The sequence below is a fragment of the Acinonyx jubatus genome, chromosome E2 (genome assembly GCF_027475565.1).
Source record: "Acinonyx jubatus isolate Ajub_Pintada_27869175 chromosome E2, VMU_Ajub_asm_v1.0, whole genome shotgun sequence".
NCBI lineage: Eukaryota > Metazoa > Chordata > Mammalia > Carnivora > Felidae > Acinonyx > Acinonyx jubatus.
The window spans coordinates 9,919,712-9,938,073 of record NC_069396.1 but is presented as its reverse complement, the minus strand read 5'-3'; the positions used below and the strand labels follow the sequence as shown (position 1 = coordinate 9,938,073).

The following is an 18,362-nucleotide window of genomic DNA, read 5'->3' as shown; positions in this document are numbered from 1 at the left end:
AAGGTTGTGCAAGGTGTTTTAAAGACGTTTTAAAGACTCTACAGACATTTCGTATACTGCTTGGTGTGGATACTACCTGAGGTTTTTATTAGTGCGGGTGAATTGCTATCCTCCTCCCCACCTTCCCCCGGACCCTTCGTCTGTCACGGGGACCTTCCCAGATCCACTGTCCCCCAGCAGTTGTTGTCCAAACGCCACCCCTCGGGCATCAGTCCAGTTTGACCGCCCAGCGAACCCCAGTTTGGAGCAAGACTGGTCAGCCATTCTGTCCCCTACGCGTCAACCAGTTGACTGAGGCAGTGGCCCCGGGGTGGGAATGGGAGGCTGCTTCACAACACCTCCCCTCTTCGTACTCTTCTCCCCTGTCTATTGAGTCTGGTTGCCTTCTCGTTGCCATGGCGACCCAGTCCCAAGGCTAATAGCTATCTCTTGGTGCTTAGAGGAGAAAACTCAGCTGACAGACGAGCGAGGAAGATGCAGAAGAAGAGACTAGCCCCCCAAATGCACCCGCGAACTTCGGCAAACGGGCACAGATAATTAGAAATGAGACTGTAGCGTCACACAGACTCTGACATAAGGAAGGTTCCGGGGCCAGCAAGGTCATCTGTTGCCAAAGCTAATTAAAATGGATGAAGAGAAATCAAATTACCTCAGATCTCGTCTCTGCTTGATGGAGAATCTTTCAAAACATAGGTCAGTGTTTAGAGGCTCTTTCTACCCTTGGGGAAATGATATGGCTTCTAGAAATGACCTGACATGGTCTTAAAGGCGGAGTGGGATTTAATAGCTTATCTCCACATCCCACGGCCATCTTGTCAATTCCACCTGACCAGCATCACCTAGTTCACCCGTATCTCTAATTCCCAGTTCTCTCCGGTCTCCTGTCCTCGTCCAGTGCCCCGCCTGCCGGGACACACCTCCCATGGCTTCCAAGTGAAGGCCTCTCCCACGCCCTGTCCCCACAAAAGAGCCCGACCGTCAAATCTCAGCACACAGCGTCCCCCTCACTAACACTCAGTTCCCTGAACGATCCACAACCCCCTTCCAGGACTCTGTTCTTGCCTCAAGTACACGCATCTTGTCTTCCCGGAAGACGCCTCCCTCTCCTTCGAAACCCAACACAAATGCCATTTTTCTCTAAATTGAGTCGTTTCCTCTCCTGGCTCGAATGCCTCTTCATTCATACCTACAATATAGCTCTTCCCACACTCTACTGGAATTGAGCGTTTCGGTGGCCTTTCCTCCTCGGCAGCACGGGCTTGTCTAGGGCAGGGGCTGTGTGTACTCATCTTCCTGAATGCAGCCTGGCACGTGGCACCTGGCACCTCCAATCCTGAAGGTCATTACCTCCTCAGAGCTGGGCTAGCTGGTTCAAAGGATACATTCTTCCATCTGGGGAGGCGAAAGTAGCACCTTGAACTTCTCTAGCGCCTAGTTTCCAAGGAAGCCAAAGCCCTCGGTCATAACGTCGTCATCAAACATGTACCGGGTTCCTAATGATGGTGTAGCAGTTGAGCACGTGGATGCTGCAGCCGTTGTTATAGTTGTTGTTTGGGGAGCAGAGCTCAGAGTTCCTTTTTTATAAGCTTTTTGGCAAATTCCAAACATATTCAAAAGTGTCAGTAGAATACTGACCGTCCTCCCCCATCCACATGCCCATCAACCCAGCTTCTGCGACGATTAACGTTTGGTCAACGTCGTTGCCTTCTGTCGCTCCCTCCCCACCCCACTGTTTGTCCGGAGTATTTTAAGGCAATCCCAGACATAAGGGTCTCACCTGTCGCTATCTCATAAACAGTCTCTGCCAAAAATCCTAGCTCTTCTAGCTGCTATGTCTGTGACCTCAGGCAGGTTAATTAACCTCCCTGATCCTCATTGTCTGTATATGTAAATGAGAATGATCACGGCACATCCATCATAGGGTTCTAAGGAGGACCAAATGGAATATTCCACGAAAAACACTTGGTACCTAGCATGTGCCTAGATCACGCGCTAAGTGGTCAGCATTGGCCATCAAAAATCACTATTATTATCACTGTGATTACTGAGTTGACAGCACGGTCCCAGCAGCGGGGACATGAAGGACAAACAACAGTATCCGTCAGTAATCATGGCTCTCGCAGCAGAAGGAGGGCAGACTGGAGTGTGGAAAACCTGGAGCCTGAGACCAGATAGGAGGCTGGGAAAACCGTAGTCCAGGGTGGGCTGGGGGCTTGAGGTGGGGAGACAACACACACAGGGAGATGAGAGCAGAGACCTCCCACTGACTGGCTGCTGGCAACCGCCAGCTTGTCCCCTGTATTTAAGACGCTGGGCTTTCTGTTTGTCTCTTTGTTTGTTTGTTTGTTTCGTTTCTTAAACTCCACACGTGAGTGAAATCATATGGTATTTGTCATTCTCTGACTGATTTTACCTAGCATTATACCCTGTGTGTTCCTCCAAAATAATTAGCAGTAGAGTTACCATATGATCCAGTAATTCTACTACTGGGCATTTCCTTAAAGAAAATAAAAAAACACTAGTTCAAAAAGATATAGGTACCCCTAGACCCCTGTGTTTACAATAGCCAAGATACAGCAGCAACTCAAGGGTCCATCCATAGATAAATGAATAAAGGTGCGGTGTGGAGCATTACTCAGCCGTAAAAAAGAATGACATCTTGCCATCTGCAACATGAATAGACCTAGGGGGCACACTCATTATCACTATTCACACTTACAATACGATGAACACGTGCTCACTGTGGTCATTTTTCTAAACACAGAAAATCATATAATCTCACTTATATGTGGAATCTAAACTAGGCACGCCTACCAAAGCAGAGAACGGAGCAGTGGTTATCAGGGGCTGGTGGAGGGAGGACTGGGGGGGGGGCGGTGGTCAAAGGGTACGAAGTTTCAGTTACATAAGATAAGTAAGTTCTGGAGGGCTGCTGTGCAGCATGGTGCCTACGGTTAACACGATACGTATTTTATACTTAACATCCGCTAAGAGGGCACATCTTATGTGAAAGTGCTCTTACCATAAAACGTAATTAAAACATAATTATTATACTGAAGAGAACAGGAGGAAACTTCGGGAGGGGATGAGTAGGTTTATGGCTTTAATTTAGATGGTGACGCTTTCAAGAGTGCGCACTTTGCAAGTTGTAAACATTAATTATGTACAGCTTTTTACATGTCAAATATACCTCCATAAAGAGGTCCAAATAAGTAAATAAAAATTTAAAACACAGATGACGAAGAAAATGAAAACTAGCCATATCCCTACCACTCAGAATATAACGTACTATTATTTATATTAATATATATTTTACATAGATGTGATCACTCTGAATATTCAGTTACTCCTGCTCCGTTTCATGTCAGCAAGAAACAGGAGAGGTGACCTTACCGTGTCAGGCCTTACCCCTAATTGTGCTTCTTTTGAAAAGCTGTAGCTACCAGGAAACCTAAGGAAAAAATCAATTATTTTTCCTGCCTTTCCTGTATGGATTGTTTATCACTGGTAATTAAATAATGGATGAAGGGATGTGTCTCCTTATAAATTATGGCAGCTAATAATACATCAAACCTTGATTTCAGACTTCTAACCTCCAGAGACAATGGCTGTTGTTGGAGCACCTGGGTGGCTCAGTCTGTTAAGCACCCAACTCTTGATTTCGGTTTAGATTGAGCCCAACGCCGGGCTCTGTGCTGAAAGCTCTGAGCCTGCTTCGGATTCTTTCTCTCCCTCTCCCTCTGTCCCTACCCTGTTCGCATGCACAAACATGCTTGGTCTCTCTCTCTCTCTCTCTCTCTCTCTCTCTCAAAATAAATAAATAAACTTAGAAAAAAAAATTGCTGTTGTTTTAAGCCACCCACTTTGATGTGCTTTGTTTCAGCAGCTCTGGGAAATGAATACATTGCCCAAATATGACCATGTGTTCTTGTTTTTTTAATTATTATTATTATTATTTTGTTAAGTTTATTTATTTTGACACAGAGAGAGAGAACTAGTGAGGGAGGGACAGGAAAAGGGGGGGACAGAGGATCTGAAGCAGGCTCTGTGCTGACAACAGAGAGCCAGACGTGGGGCTCAGACTCACAAACCATGAGATCATGACCGGAGCCGAAGTCAGATGCTTAACCCACAGAGCCACCCAGGTGCCCCCATAATTTTTTTTAAGTGAAAAAAAATGAATAGTTTAGCCATAGACTGGGTGTGATTTTTCAAGGTATTATTACCAGGGTCTCGTCCATATTGCAAATAATTATTTACTTGGTGGTAGTTATAGTCAAATACAATTTCATTTCTGGACTCTGGTTTTCACTTTGCAGAGCACTGATTTGCATTTCTTTATTCAAAGATACGCATCTGTACTAGATGGGTCACGCTAGATCTTGGTTTCCTTCCTCAAAATGAAATAAGTCTCCCACTGCATTTCCAGCATGCAACTCTGCTTCTGATTTTCCTGCTCAGGTTGCAGCAAGATCTGGCTCATTGTACCATAGGTTGTGGGTTGCTCGATCACCCGCTGATTCTGACTGATGCACGCACATCCCATGACCCCTCCGCCACAGAGATCATCCCCTCAGGCCGTGAGCACATGAAACTCAGCTGCTAGGTCCTTTGAGGGGCCACACAGAGCCAGTGAATGGGTTGAATTAATAGTAAAACAGTATCCTGAAGGTCTCTTCACGCACTGAGCCGAAATCAAGTTGTTTGATGTCTACACAAGGGTACAGAGCCAAAGCGGAGAGCGGATTCCTTCCCCGATGCCCCAGAACGGGAGGGGCTGTGGCTGCGGCCCTCTGCTACTGTCTAACATGCAGTGATAGATAAGCCCAGTGTTAAACTAGGCTCTACCCAGATGTGACAAAGGGGGACAGACTCGCCCAGAGAGAGATCTTAGCCAAGCGGGGGGCCATTCTTTCCTGTCCCTTGTCACAAGTCAGCCTGAGCACAGTGCCTGACTCACGGTGGGCGGTCAATATTTATGAAACAAAGAACCAGTTAAGCTCAAGGGTCTAAAACTTCAGATCCCCTGAATCACCTAAAGTGGAGTATCTCCATAGTCTCAACGAACAGGTATAGGCAAGGCCAACATACCACTTTAAAAGCTGCACTCTGTGATTTTGATGTAGGCAGCCTGCCGTCCACACTTTGAGAAAGACTAACATAACCAATAAACGTTTTGCGGTCAGAGACCATCTCATGTCCTTCTGTTATTGGACACCTGACGCGTACCACATGCTCTTCCTAGTCCTGGGGATAGAGCAGAACCCAACCTTCTGTGGGCCGGTCTCTGTCCAAGGTCAAGGTCATGTGGGTAAGGAGGGAGACAGTGCCTGCCCTTGAGCCCAGAGACCAGTGGGAGGGATGGAGAGGGGACAATGAGGAATATGCTTTCACAATAAGATAGGTCTCGACTGGAGGTGATTTTGCCCTCCAAGGGACATCTGGCAATATCTAGACACATTTTTGTTTGTCAAAGGGGGAAGTGCCACTTGCGTTGAAAGAGGACAGGCCAGAGATGCTGCTAAAGGCCCCGTAATGCACAGGACAGCCCTTCACATCCAAGAATTACCTGGCGCAGAATGTCAATATTTCTAGGTTGACAAAGGCTTCAAGATAGAATGGGTTAAGTGTTATAACCAAGGGACAAGCAAGGTACATAACCAAGTACGGAGGAAATAGCCCACTACTGGTCCTACAATGCGGTGCCCAGGGTCCCGGAGCCTCCCTCCCTGTCTCCCACTCCATCCCACGTGTGCATGCCTAGCAAACGTGCATGAAACCTGGAGTTACGCGGGGCTCAGTTTGAAGCCCGGCTCCTCCCCACTGGGCAAGCCACTTAACTCTCCCGAAACCTCACTTTCATCCCAGCTCTCCTCCATGAGCAACAGGGACTCCGGAAGAAAGGGGAGAATATTTTTATGTACCCGTGATTGACAGTCTGACAAACTCCCACTTACCTCACAGGGTTGATGCAATGAAGTGAGGTCATGCTTTGCCCAGTGACAGCATCTGCTAAGTGTCTGTCATGTCAGCTACTGTGATGATAATGAGTGACGCCCCCCTCCCCCCACGGCGGTACCGCCTCTGCCTTGTCCCTTACATTTACCTGATTTTTAGATACAGCTCCTTCCTTAAGACTCTTGCCTTCTCCCAGCACATTGTATAGACAGCGGTGACTCTCCTCGATATGGTGCCAGGTCCAGAGCCTCTAGCCATGCCCTGTCCTTCCTCTCTAAGTGGGGAGATCCTCAAGAAACTCCCCTTCAAAATGTTTTTGTTTATTCATTTTTGAGAGAGAGACAGACAGAGCGGGTGGGGGGCGGGCAGAGAGAGGGTGAGAGAGAGAATCCCAAGCAGGCTCCGCGCTGTCACAATGGAGCCTGACGCAGGGCTCGAACTCACAAACTGTAAGATCATGACCTGAGCCGAAACCAAGAGTCGGACGCTTAACCGACTGAGCCACCCAGATGCCCCAAGAAACTGCCCTTCAGTCACAGTGAGAACCAGCTTTCAACATGAGCACTTGGTAAGCACCTCAAACAGCAACACAACTCCTCTTTTATTTCCGCTCCTTACTTTAGGCCATTTTACTATCCAGACAACTTGTCCCAGACATATCTGTCTCTGGTGGCCGGTCTCCTTTGGCACCCTCGGCAGCTCGCCCTTGACTAAACCACAGCTATGTCAATGGCATAATCAACACATCTCAATTCCCTTAGGTTCTAAGGATGCCCCCCACACACCTGCAAGTGGGCCCTTTCTCTCCAAGCCTAAAGAAACGTCACCTCTGCCTTCTAAACAGTAATTTTCTAAAGGTCAGCACGTCTGGTTGTCATTCTTTCAAAACCATGGCTGCCCATCAGAGAACTTCCAAGATTTTGAAGGGTCTCTTTGGCCTCCTTATAGTTCTAATCTTTTCCCACAAACTCATGGCTGGTAGCTCCAGCTGAAAGCCCTCAGCCACCATGGAACATCGTAGTTATCAATCAGTGAGCAAATAAAACCATATTATCTGGAAGCAAGATAATTACATCCTTAATAAGGAACCAGAGTCCTCTGAGCAGAAATACGGAATCTCCCGGCTGGAGGATTTTGCTAAAAGATGCAAAGCAAGGGCCAGTCAGAATTATATGTTGCAAGTTCTACCACCGTCATGTGGAATTTTCCTGAGCGGTGGCAGCTCAGGTTATTTTTTACCCTTGTCCAGCAGACCTGAGGAGCTTCAGGAACTCACGAGCATTTTCAATAACTCGTCATCACTCTCCGTGTTCTTGTGGCCATGAGTGACTCATTCTCTGAGGTGCGCAATATTTCCTTGGACTGGTTATATGTCCTTCTATTGGCTGAGTGACAGCCTTCTACTTGACCTTCAAATCTCAAAGAGTCACTTCCTTGGTTTTCATCCTTTTCCCCTCCCCAGCTGCTTCCTTTTTTGTGCCCCATCACATTTCAAATGTCTCTCTTAGAGACTGTACAACAGATATGTTTCTGCATGGCATAGGAACCATCTCCTACACTTTTTTCTCTTCCTCCCCAGAACCTCACTCTCATGTTGGAATAAGCATCCACTGAGTGTCCACTTCAGTTCTATTCAACCATCCAAATCCAGCACTGGGAAACATTGGTAAATAAAATAAAACAAACATTGGAGGCGATCCACTAGATTGTTTTTCATTTCTTGCTTTAGTTCAAAATACAATAGGTAAGAATATATAGTCGGGCTTGATTATGGGCTGCAGATTTCTGCAGAACATTCTAACTTTTGGTTCAATATTTAATTCACTTGAACCCCTCGTGACCATGGTCAAGAGTCAGTGTCGTCCAAATATCCATGAAGGAAAAAGGACCAGGTACTCCATCTAGATTCCACCATCTTGTTTTTTGCCTTCCTGCCTCCTCCTATGCAGAATGTTCTTTACCTTTTTGAAGCCAGAGCTCCTACTAATGGCCCCTTGAAAAATCCTCTTGGAGCATCCCCATTGGCTGTTCAGTGGTCAAACAGATACTTCTAAAAGCTACTTAGTGTTCCCCTTCCTTTAAAAATAATGGTCCTCCTTGAGGACCAGAACCAGGGTGGGGCAAGAGATGTGACAAGGGTTAAAAGTTAAGGAGGGGCTTCCTCTCAGGTGCTGACCCAGCGCCTGCCTGACCCTGAGAGTGGGTGCCTCCTTAAATTTTGCACCCTTGTCACCTCCCTTTCTCCACGATAGTCCACAACCTGCATTATTGCAAAGACACCTGTGTAACTCGTCCAAAAAAGCAGTTGCCTATTTGAATCTTTTCTCTCTTTTCCCAAGTGGGCCAATTTATGTTCCTTAACGTTTTACTTTTTCAGTCACTCTTGCATCTCGGTCAAAATCTGAGGGCTCACTCACGGTAGACTCCTAGAGTTATTTGACAAAACATAGAAATTCCAGATTCCAAGTCTATTTGCAATGAATGTATTACTTTTCAATACCCCCTTTGTATTTTAAGCCATTCCAAAGATGGCTGTTGTAAATGTGAGTAATCTTCCATAGATGACATTGGTAGATCTGCTTCTTAATTATAGTATTACTCATTTCTTCCTTTTCAAACCTTTTAATTTATCACCTAATAGGCACAGTGATCCACGGAATAACCCATCTTCATTTTTTCCCCTGTTTTGGGTGGCTAGGCTTATTGTTATTCATAGCACAGGCCAAATGCTTTGGTTATTAAGTGGTGTCATTTGTACCCTAATGACTTTGTGCCTTTCACACCATTCAAAAGGAAATTGAATATCATGAAACATTAAATGAGATCCCAACAAAGATTGAGCATTGTTAACTTTCATTACTCATGTGTGAAAAAACTGACTATTCAGAAGGTGACTGGCGGTGGAAAGATATTCTAGATTTGTATGGTCACTGTGGGCCCCTGCATCCTTGGAAACTATTTGCAATGTAGTACCAAAGGCCCCAACCGACCTGACCAGCACGTTGCCTCACATTCACTCTTGCTCTTTGTCCTTGCGCCCACTGGCCCCCTTTTCAGTCTCTCCATTCACATTCTGCCCCCTCTCCTGCGAAAGGCCCCTCTCCCTTCTTGTCTTAGCTCCTTCGTACTCATCCTTTAAACCCCAGCTCGACCGCCACTTGTTCAAGGAAGCCCTCTCTAATCTTCCCAAACAGATCAAACCCCCTATCCACGTGCTCATAACACCATCTTAGAATTAGTAAGTGTCAATCTTGCATTCGTTCGAGGCATTCTTTGATGGTCTGCATCTCCCACTGGACCATAAGCTTCATGACGGCATGAATCTTGTAGGTGTTTACTCACTGTTGTCTTCCCAGGCTTCCAGAAACCCCACCTCTCCTGGTTCCATTGCAGACAGAAGTAAGAATGACTGTAAGTACTGCTCCTCTGCAAACGTGTTCTGAACCCATTACATTTTCCCCGCAGGCCATGCTTGAACGCCATCTTGAATGCCAGCAGACTTTGTTGGAGCATGAACCAACAATGGCCCAGGGTCAACTCTGATGGCTTGCGATCCATGGGGGCTAAATAAACAAATTAAGAACACAGTTTTTTAATTGTGAGATTCTTTTCATTACGTTTAGCCTATTTAATAAGCAAAACCGTGGGTACCTCGGGACAGAGAGAGCCTACTGATTTCATCCATTACTTAAAAAATTTTTTTTTTTTTAACATTTATTTATTTTTGAGAAGAGAGAGCCAGAGCATGAGTGGGGGAGGGAGGAGAGAGAAAAAGGGAGACACAAAATCAGAAACAGGCTCCGGGCTCTGAGCTGTCAGCACAGAGCCTGACACGGGGCTCGAACTCACGGACCGCGAGATCATGACCTGAGCCGAAGTCGGCCGCTTAACCGACCGAGCCACCTAGGCGCCCCACCATCCATTACTTTATACACAGCTCCTGAACAGGGCTTTGGCACTGTTGAAGGAGTGACTGACTGCATCAATGAATGGATAGAAGAGCGCTATTATCATTTAACATATGAAGAAGGTGAGGAGCAGAGATGAAGCACCTTGCTGGAATGACAGCGAAGCAGAGCGTAGGACTCAGTGATGATCTCACTGCCGCCTGCCGCCATCCACTTGGGATGGTACCAAGGTGGCCTCCCAGGGACAGGAAAGAAGTATCAGAAAAGCTCAGGTAGCCTCTGTGCTCAGGATCGCGGCATCTTGAGGTGTTTTAATCATATGACTCAAATTTCCTCCCACTGTCTGGACGGGAGACCAGCTCTGGCTGAGATAGCCTGAGTATGCCCCGAATCCCGAGCCCGGGAAATTCCAGCTGCCAAGACCAGACTTGGCCAGCCGCACAGCTGGCGGTGGCTTCTCAGACTGGGTGCGAGAGGCCACGGCCCTGATTACAAACAGACTCCACTGGGACACCCGGGCAGCACTGAGCAGGCCCCCCACAGGCAGCTGCCTGGGCCGAGGGCTCTGAGATGAGCATCAGGTGAGACAGAAACCTCTCGTGTGGCTCAGCCACGTGACCTCTCACTCGCTCCACATACCACTTGCTTATTCATCCATCCGTTCATCCCGGAGGCTATCATATGCCCAATACACCCGTGCACTGGGGTCCCTGAGGTTGGTGCCACTGTCCCACCATCTAGAGCTGCACTCCCCAATACGGTAGACATGAGCCATGTGCAGCCACTGGGCACATGAAGCATGGCTCATCTGAATTGAAACACGCTGTAAGAGCAAAATACACCCTGGATTCCAGACACGTATAGTACGAAAGGAGGAAGGAGCATAAAATATCTCATGAAGACCTTATTATGTGGAGCATATACTGAAGTGATAATATTTTGGATAGATTTGGTCAAAGAAAATATATTCTTTAAATTGATTTTACCAGTTTCTTTTTACGTTTGTTAAGGTGAGTAACTAGAGAAATTTTAGTGTGTTTGTAGCCCGCTTCGTATCTCCACTGCACGGCACTGGCCTGACGTACTGGAGAGAAGAAGGGCCAAGTTCCAAGCTGGGGGTAAGGGTGATGTTACAGCTGGCCTGAGGTGCCCAGGGAGCCCAAAGGAGACTTGGCCCCAAATGCCAGAGTGGAGGCGGGGGAATAGCAGCTTCCTAGAAGGGTCCACATCGAGAACAAGAGCCCCAGAACAAATCCAAGTTAGCTCCGGGACCAGGAAAGTCCGGGAAGGAACCCCGTGTATACAGAGGCACAAAGCTGAGAAGCGGATGACTATGTGAGCCACAAGCCACGTTTTCAGTTTTGTAGTAGCCACATCCAGAGAAGTAAAAAGTGGGGGAGGTCAACTTTAGTAGTCTGTTTTATTTAAGCCAGCATATTTATCATGTTAACGTTTCACCACGTGATTGATGTCAACAATTCGTAACGAGATAGTGTATCTGCTCTCGTTGTCTTTGAAGTTGGCCGCGTGGCTTACACGCACAGCACATCGAAGTCTGTGCTGGCCCCAGTTCAGGTGCTCAGTGCCACATGTGACTTGTGGCTACTGCATTAGGCAGTGCGGGGCTACTAGGATTTTCCCATCATCAAGTGCGCTGGGAAAAGGTTTGGAGCAGAAGTGTCCCTTAGGAAAAAAACAAAAAACAAAAATGGTAGCCACAGGAGAGACAAGGAGCTCTCTGGGAGTTGTCACCACCATCTTTTGGTCACTGTCACCTACCAAGGTCACTGTCACCTACCGATCTTTGAGCATCAAGGTACTTAGCTGTAAAATGGGTATAACATATATCTCTCAATTTACGAACTGGTATTTTGGGAGCAAAGTCTCTTTTTGCAGACTTTACCTCGTGATGGAGTTATGTGAGGGCGGTTTCGGGGTGCAGACAGCAGAACCCTGTCCTGGCTTTTGTCCAGAGTCCTGTAAAGGGGTAACTGCTCTCTCAGTTCCCAAGTGGTTCGAACTCCTTTCAGTGGGTGACCGGGGACAGATTCCTTAGATTTTTCACCTTTAGGTTTCTCATCTGTGAACCTGTGGTGTGCAGATAAAAGGAAGCAACGTGTGTAAAGTGCCTCACCTGATAAAAAATTGATCAGAAAATGGCCATTTCTTTCCTTCTACGCTGTCATCAAAAGGGCTCTTTCACATCTCCAAGAGCAGCCTAAGAGGATGTTAAACTCAAACAGCATGCCTGGGGATCAGACTAGTTCAGTTATGTCTCAGAAACATTCCCAACCCTTTCTCTATCCCCTTCAAAAGGAACTTCAAGGAGTCAGTTCATTTCAGAAGGAAATTGTCCAAAACAATGTGCAGATTAGAGCCAGCCCTTCGGGGGGCTTTTTTCTAGTATCACAATAAGCTTTAACTGGAAAGAAAACAGCTTTTCGGTGTCCCTGGGCTCTATCTTACTGGAGAAATGGCACAAAAATTCTTCCGAGTCTCCAAGGAGTTTCCAGGTGCTTAATGACTTGTCAGGGTAATAAACAACTGAATTCTGGGAAATCATTATGTGAGACGTTACCTACCACCTTCCTCTGCCTTTGAGAATCAAATGAAACAACATAGTCTGGGTGGAACGGCGGCGGGGGGCAGGGGGAGGAAGCATCAGTTTTGAAGTCTGACAAACCTGAGTTTGAACCACAGTTCTGTCACTGATAGCCGCATAGTCTTTGGACAGATGGCTTTGATCTTTGAGCATCAAGGTACTTAGCTGTAAAATGGGTATGACATTTATCTTACAAGATAAGAACTATGTATGAAAGGAAAGAATGTTAGTTATCTATTGCTGCATAACAAAATGTCCCCAGAACTTATGGGCTTAAAACAGTATTTGTGATCTCACTTTACGTGGGTGAGGAACCTGGGCATGGTTTAGCTAGGTCCTTGGGCTCAGGGTCTCCCAAGGTGTCAGCCAGAGCTGCGTTCTCACTTCTAGGCTTAACTCAGGAAGGATCTGCTTCTGAGCTCTCTCATTGGTTGTTGACAGGAGCTAGTTCCCCATGGGCTTTTGGACCGAGGGTATCAGTTCGTCAGTGGTTGTCGGTGGGAGGTCTGCCTCAGTTCCCTGCCGTGTGAGCCTCTCCCTAGGGCAGCTTACAACAGGGCAGCTTGTGTCACCAGAGCAAGAAGGCACGAAGAGTCAGAGGAAGAGATGACAAGACAGAAATCAGTCTTTTATAACCTAATCTTGGAGGTGACATCCCATCACTTTCGCTGTTTTCCAACGGTCAGAAGCAAGTCAGCAGGTTTGGCCCACATTCGAGGGAGAAAGGGTGTGTGTCAGGGGGAAAGGAAGGTTGGGAACCATTCTGGAGGCTGTCTGCCACGGTATTTAAACATTCTCGGTATATAGTCGTGATGACCAGACATGACAGCTTTTTGAAAAGCAGTGTTCACCACAGAAATAAAAGAAATCTACTGGATGTGTATCAGGGTTAGGAAATTTAATCACATGACACTACCAGTCTATAAAAGGGCTGATTCTAACCGATGCTAGGTTTTCCAAAGACTACGTTTAAATATGCATTTAACTTACATTACATACTGATTTGACAACATATTGCCAAATAACAATGTTTGGAGTTAAAACGCACTCCTTTCTCCTAATGTTTTATCATGTCTGAACCCCTTTCTGATTATTTTAGGATGTCCACGTTTTTATGGGGATGTAAGTAAAAATATTCATCTCGATTTTCTCATTTAGCACCATTACACAGGCATTTGACCCTGCTGTACTTTCCTTGTAATTAGCAGCTTAATAGCAACATAGTATTTCCATTCTGTAGCTAAATCTAAGAGTCGTGGTTTACTTAACCATTCCTTTACTCTGTGATACAGAAGTGGCTGCAAGTGTTTCACGGTTAAAAGCAATGCTGTGATTGAGTATCTTTTGTGTGGTAAGTTTTTTCCCCCACAATTTGAATTATGTCTTTAGGCTAAGTCCCAGAAAAGCAATTAGAGTATGCACATTTTAACGGCTCAGGTTTTTATCCAAACGGGAAGACAGGTTTCCTCAAAGACAGACATCTCAGCTTACTTTAAACTAAAAACAAAAACAAAAACAAACAAACAAACAAACAAACAAAAACTATGGCATGTAGCCTATAAGGACATTTCATGAATACTTGTGGACTTGAATGAGTGAACAAAAATATTTAAAAATCTGAGACTTTAGGAAAAAATATTTAGGCCAGATCTCTTGTAACTTTTTTTTAAAGTCAAGAGATGTTGTATTTCCATTTAGATTTCACTAAGAAATGTGGAGGGCCTATTCATGCCAAGCACTGGGCATGGTTGCCCTTTGCTTATCTCATTTAATCCTCACCAGCGCCCCCTACAGCTCATTTTCCGCACAGCCAGAGAGTGAAATGCTCAAAGCATAAATCAGATCAGGGCACACGCTAGCTTTTTAAGTAAGCCCGTATCATTTGAAAGGAAAAGTAGGTCCTCTTCTCCGGACAGAATACTAGTTCTGGAGAAAACTCTACTTACGTAGAAACAAAATTTCCACGCAATAACCAGGAGTAACCTAAGGGAATTTTCCTGAATATAGTTTAGCTTGGACAATGGATCATTTTAGTTAAACTACGAATCAGAGTTATAGAACACTTTGGTAAGCAGGGCACAAGTGACTCTGAGAAAAATAATTTTACCGGTCAGAATTTACTCTGACTGATGTCTTTCTTGGAACCTCACGGTACCCTCCTCCCTACCAACTCCCCCCCTCCCCACCTTTTAAAGAAAATTTCGTCGTCTTATTACAAGGACTGTCACTTTCATTTCTTAGACCCAGAGGACCAAGTTGCTTGCACAAGCTCAGAGTGCCTGAGTGACACAATCAGAATTTATTTCCACCCAGGGTCCCAAAGCATCTCTGGCTTGGCTGCTAACCTTGAACCACAGCGCCCCCACGTGGGCGGCGGCTGGTTTGGCTTTTCCACCCGGGCAACTTCTCACCCAATCAGCGCTTCCGTTTTTCTCCTGGCTCAGGTGAAGGAGGCCATGCAGCGGATCCACGACCGAGGAAACATCGGCAAGTTAATTCTGGATGTAGAGAAGACCCCGACTCCACTGGTGAGTCAAACGCAGAGGGATCCGTTCAGTTCAGCACGACAGGGTCTATCAGACGCAGGCACAGGTGGGGGAGAGGGAAATACAGGCGGCTCTCTGGCTCGCGGAGGAGACCTGTGTAATCAAACAACCATGCAAATGGACAATTAGTCACACCGCTGGGATGCGTGCTGAGAAGGAAAGGAAATGCTTCAGTGCGAGCATTTCAAGAGCAATCTAAGGGCAGTCAGGAAAGATAGGGATAACCTGCCTATCACAGGTGCTGCCTCTTGGTTGCCACAGGTGAGAGGAATTCCTGGTAAAATCTAATAGAGTCACGCATATTCTCAACAGAAGGATGCCACCTGCCTCCGAGATGCCTCCTGAGGGTACCCTTACGTCCAGGGATCCCTCCAGGAGTGAAGCCTGTCAAAGTCACTCCCCAACCTGCTTGCTGGGGCCACCGGTGGTGGGAGGGGGCAATGTAGTGTGCGGTCGACACACAGAGCGCCGTCAGACTGCGTGGATTCAGAGCCTGGCTCTCCTCTCCTGTGTGTGACCATGGGCGATTATCCCGCCTGTCTATCTTCAGTAGCCCTGTCTGCAGACGAAGTTCTCACAAGTCAATTAGAGTGATACACATAGGGCATTGTCCCATGCATACTAAGTTCTGGGAAAGGATTAACAGCGAAAATACTTGGGGTTTTTTGTTTCTTCGCTTTCTCACCCGTTGAGTCTTGAACCTGCATCGGGCATTTATAAAAGAAAAAAGAACTAAAATCTTTGCATGTTTTAGTGTGTATTTTTTTTTTTTTAAGTGTACCTTGGCTTTTGTAACCCTAATGTAGTTCGGGAAGGATGGTCATTTCACTCAATGAAGGGTGATTTCATGAGAGGGCATTTCACAAAGTGCAAATGACCAACAAGTATAGGGACATCGTATGTTAAGTGCTTATGAAGTTCTAGGGGTGTGACAGCAAGTATCTGAAGGCAGATGAGGGGTTGAGGCTAGGGAGGAGGTGAGGGCTGGGCTCTCGGGTCTTCTGTGCACTTCTGTTGTTCTTAAGACACATGACCAGGTCTGTTTTACCCCATCAGTAGAGGGGAGCTAGAACCATCCTGGACAGTTTGTTTTAAGCAAGATAGTTGACATCAGCTTCCTGCCTGTGACTGTTACACAGGAGGTCCCGCTGGGCCCCTGGACTTTGGGAAGGCCAGTTTGACCACAGGGGATTCTCACCAGTTGGGCTGAAAAGCCCAACTTTGAAGGTGAGACCTCAGGACCTGCCATGGTGCTGGTTCCTGAATCTCACTCAGGAGGACTTCTACCTTAGGACCGAAAGAAACAAAGAGATGTGGTGAGTGGCCAACTCAGATCTGTGGTGTTTGGAAGGCCTCTGCGGGGAGAAGGCCACGGCCTGCCTGGATAGAGACGAGACCTGAAGGAGGAGGAGCGTGTAGTCAGGCTAAATAAACAGAGGACAGCGTGAGAGCCAAGATGGGTCCAGCGAATCTTTTCTACGGCAAGCGCCTAACGAAAGGAAATGGCACGGGGTCAAGGCCCCTCGGGAACGCATCATTTCCCACTGGGCAGCTGTTGGGGGTGGGGGCAGTGCGGGGCCTACAGGGGGGCCTTCTTCTGTTAGAAGGGCCACTTTCAGAGCTCAGGCCAAGCCAAGGGCCCCGAATCTGCCTCGCTGAGTACACTGCACGGTACTCCCCCTCCTCCAGGAACTATCGGGGCCACGAGGGGCTCGGGCAGCACTCTGGAAGTGCCTTTGCCAGGCGTGCCTACAAAGTGCCTGTCAAGAGTGAAGGCTCTCCTGCGTGGGGCCTTCCCTCAATGTGGCTGAGCCAGGGCGGAGCTGAGCTCACCTGAGGACGGGTCCCAGGGTCCCAGCAGAGACCGGGCTGCTTCCTCCGGACCCCACGGCGTTGGGGCGCAGCTCTGGCCCCGGCCTGACCGGCGCCCCTGAGAACAGTGGCAGCCTTCTCTGAAGCCCGCCGACCTCTGCCGCCCCGCCACTGCCCCGGGCACGTCACCTCTGGGTGTCCCTGCGCGCTGCGGGAAAACAGAGCCTGCCCACCTTGCACGGGGGGGCAGTAGTTACTGTTTCTGCTGCTTCTTGTTGAGAAGATGGAAAGGGGTAATGTGCCTGAGTCCCCTGGCACACTGGTGAATGTGGGGTACATACTAAGAAGGCAGAGCTCTCGTGATTATTTTTGTCGATGTTTATTTGTTTTTGAGAGAGAGAAAGAGAGAGAGAGAGAGAGAGACAGAGCCCGACGCGGGGCTCGAACTCACGAACCGCGAGATCATGACCGGAGATGAAGCCGATGCTTAACCGACGGAGCCAGCCAGGCGCCCCCAGAGCTCTCACGATTATTCGCTCGCTATTCTCAGAGTTCGTACTCTACGCTCCTGCGTGACAGGCACTGTGCTAGTTGCAGAGGATAACACAGGAAGACAAGAGGAGACCTGGTCATCTTCCACGGTGTCTGCGCTTCCCGTGGCGGGGCAGGTGGACGGCGGTCAAGAGGCCATCTGTCCAGATGGGACACTGCTGATCTGTGCTACAAAGAAGAGCTGGTCACGGGGGGGGGGGGGACCGTTCCAGTTAGGGTAGTCTGGGAAGGCTTCCTTGAGGAAGCGGGCTGAGCGCTGAAAGCAAAGTAGGCACCAGTTAGGGGAGGGAGTGGCGGGCTGGCATTGCAGGAAGAAGACACTGCCTGCGGCCAAGAGGGCAAACCCAGCTCCAGGACAGGCAACGCGGGGAGGCCCGAGGACCGTGGGCCCAATTCCTGTTTGAAAGAATGAGTGGTGGGCATAGGCAAAGACTCGGGTTTAGGAGATCTGGGCCTCAGGGCAAATGACGTCGACTGGGGCTTAGGAGTGGAAATCTGAGGCCCAGTTCGCTAAGGGGGCTGCTGATGGACAGGACTAGGATGTCTTGAGCATCCGTCATGCGCTCCGCCTGTTGCTGGACGCTTCAAGTACATCATGTTACTTTGTTTCACTTGGTCGTCATGATAGCGTTGTAAGGCAGGTGGGTTTTTTCCCCGTTGTAACCATCCACAAAAGGGAGGCTCAGAGAGGGATAATAACCATGCCAGGGACTGGTGATGATGGCTAGCTTGCTAGAACCAAAGTCCACATTCGTGGACACGGTGTTCTGTGTAGACGAGAAAGGACACGAATGCACATTTGCTAGTATGGTTGCTCTGGCTTCTTAGGGAGTGACAGCACCAGGATTTCAACCCCGGCCAGTCCGTGCAGTGGACGCTCTCAGTGCCTAAGGGCGTCCCCCAGCACCTGGCCCCTCTGACTGAGAGCCTCCAGCCCCAGAAGCATGTGTGGCCAGCACGTACAGAACTGGCCAGAGAGGCCAG

The 18,362-nt window shown here is 47.8% G+C and overlaps 1 protein-coding gene and 1 long non-coding RNA gene across 2 annotated transcripts in view; one reads left to right on the top strand and one right to left on the bottom strand.

Annotated features, from left to right (window-relative positions):
• Positions 1-18,362, top strand: part of VAT1L (vesicle amine transport 1 like) — a 147,011-nt gene that overhangs the window by 125,631 nt on the left and 3,018 nt on the right. The window contains exon 8 of the mRNA XM_027076262.2: positions 14,913-14,996. Coding sequence (XP_026932063.1) covers positions 14,913-14,996 — 84 coding nt within the window. The remainder of the gene's footprint in view (positions 1-14,912; positions 14,997-18,362) is intronic.
• The window catches only part of LOC128313158 (uncharacterized), an 87,379-nt gene continuing 83,694 nt past the window's right edge, over positions 14,678-18,362 (bottom strand). Inside the window, exon 5 of the long non-coding RNA XR_008293425.1 lies at positions 14,678-15,107. This is a non-coding gene — a long non-coding RNA (uncharacterized LOC128313158). The remainder of the gene's footprint in view (positions 15,108-18,362) is intronic.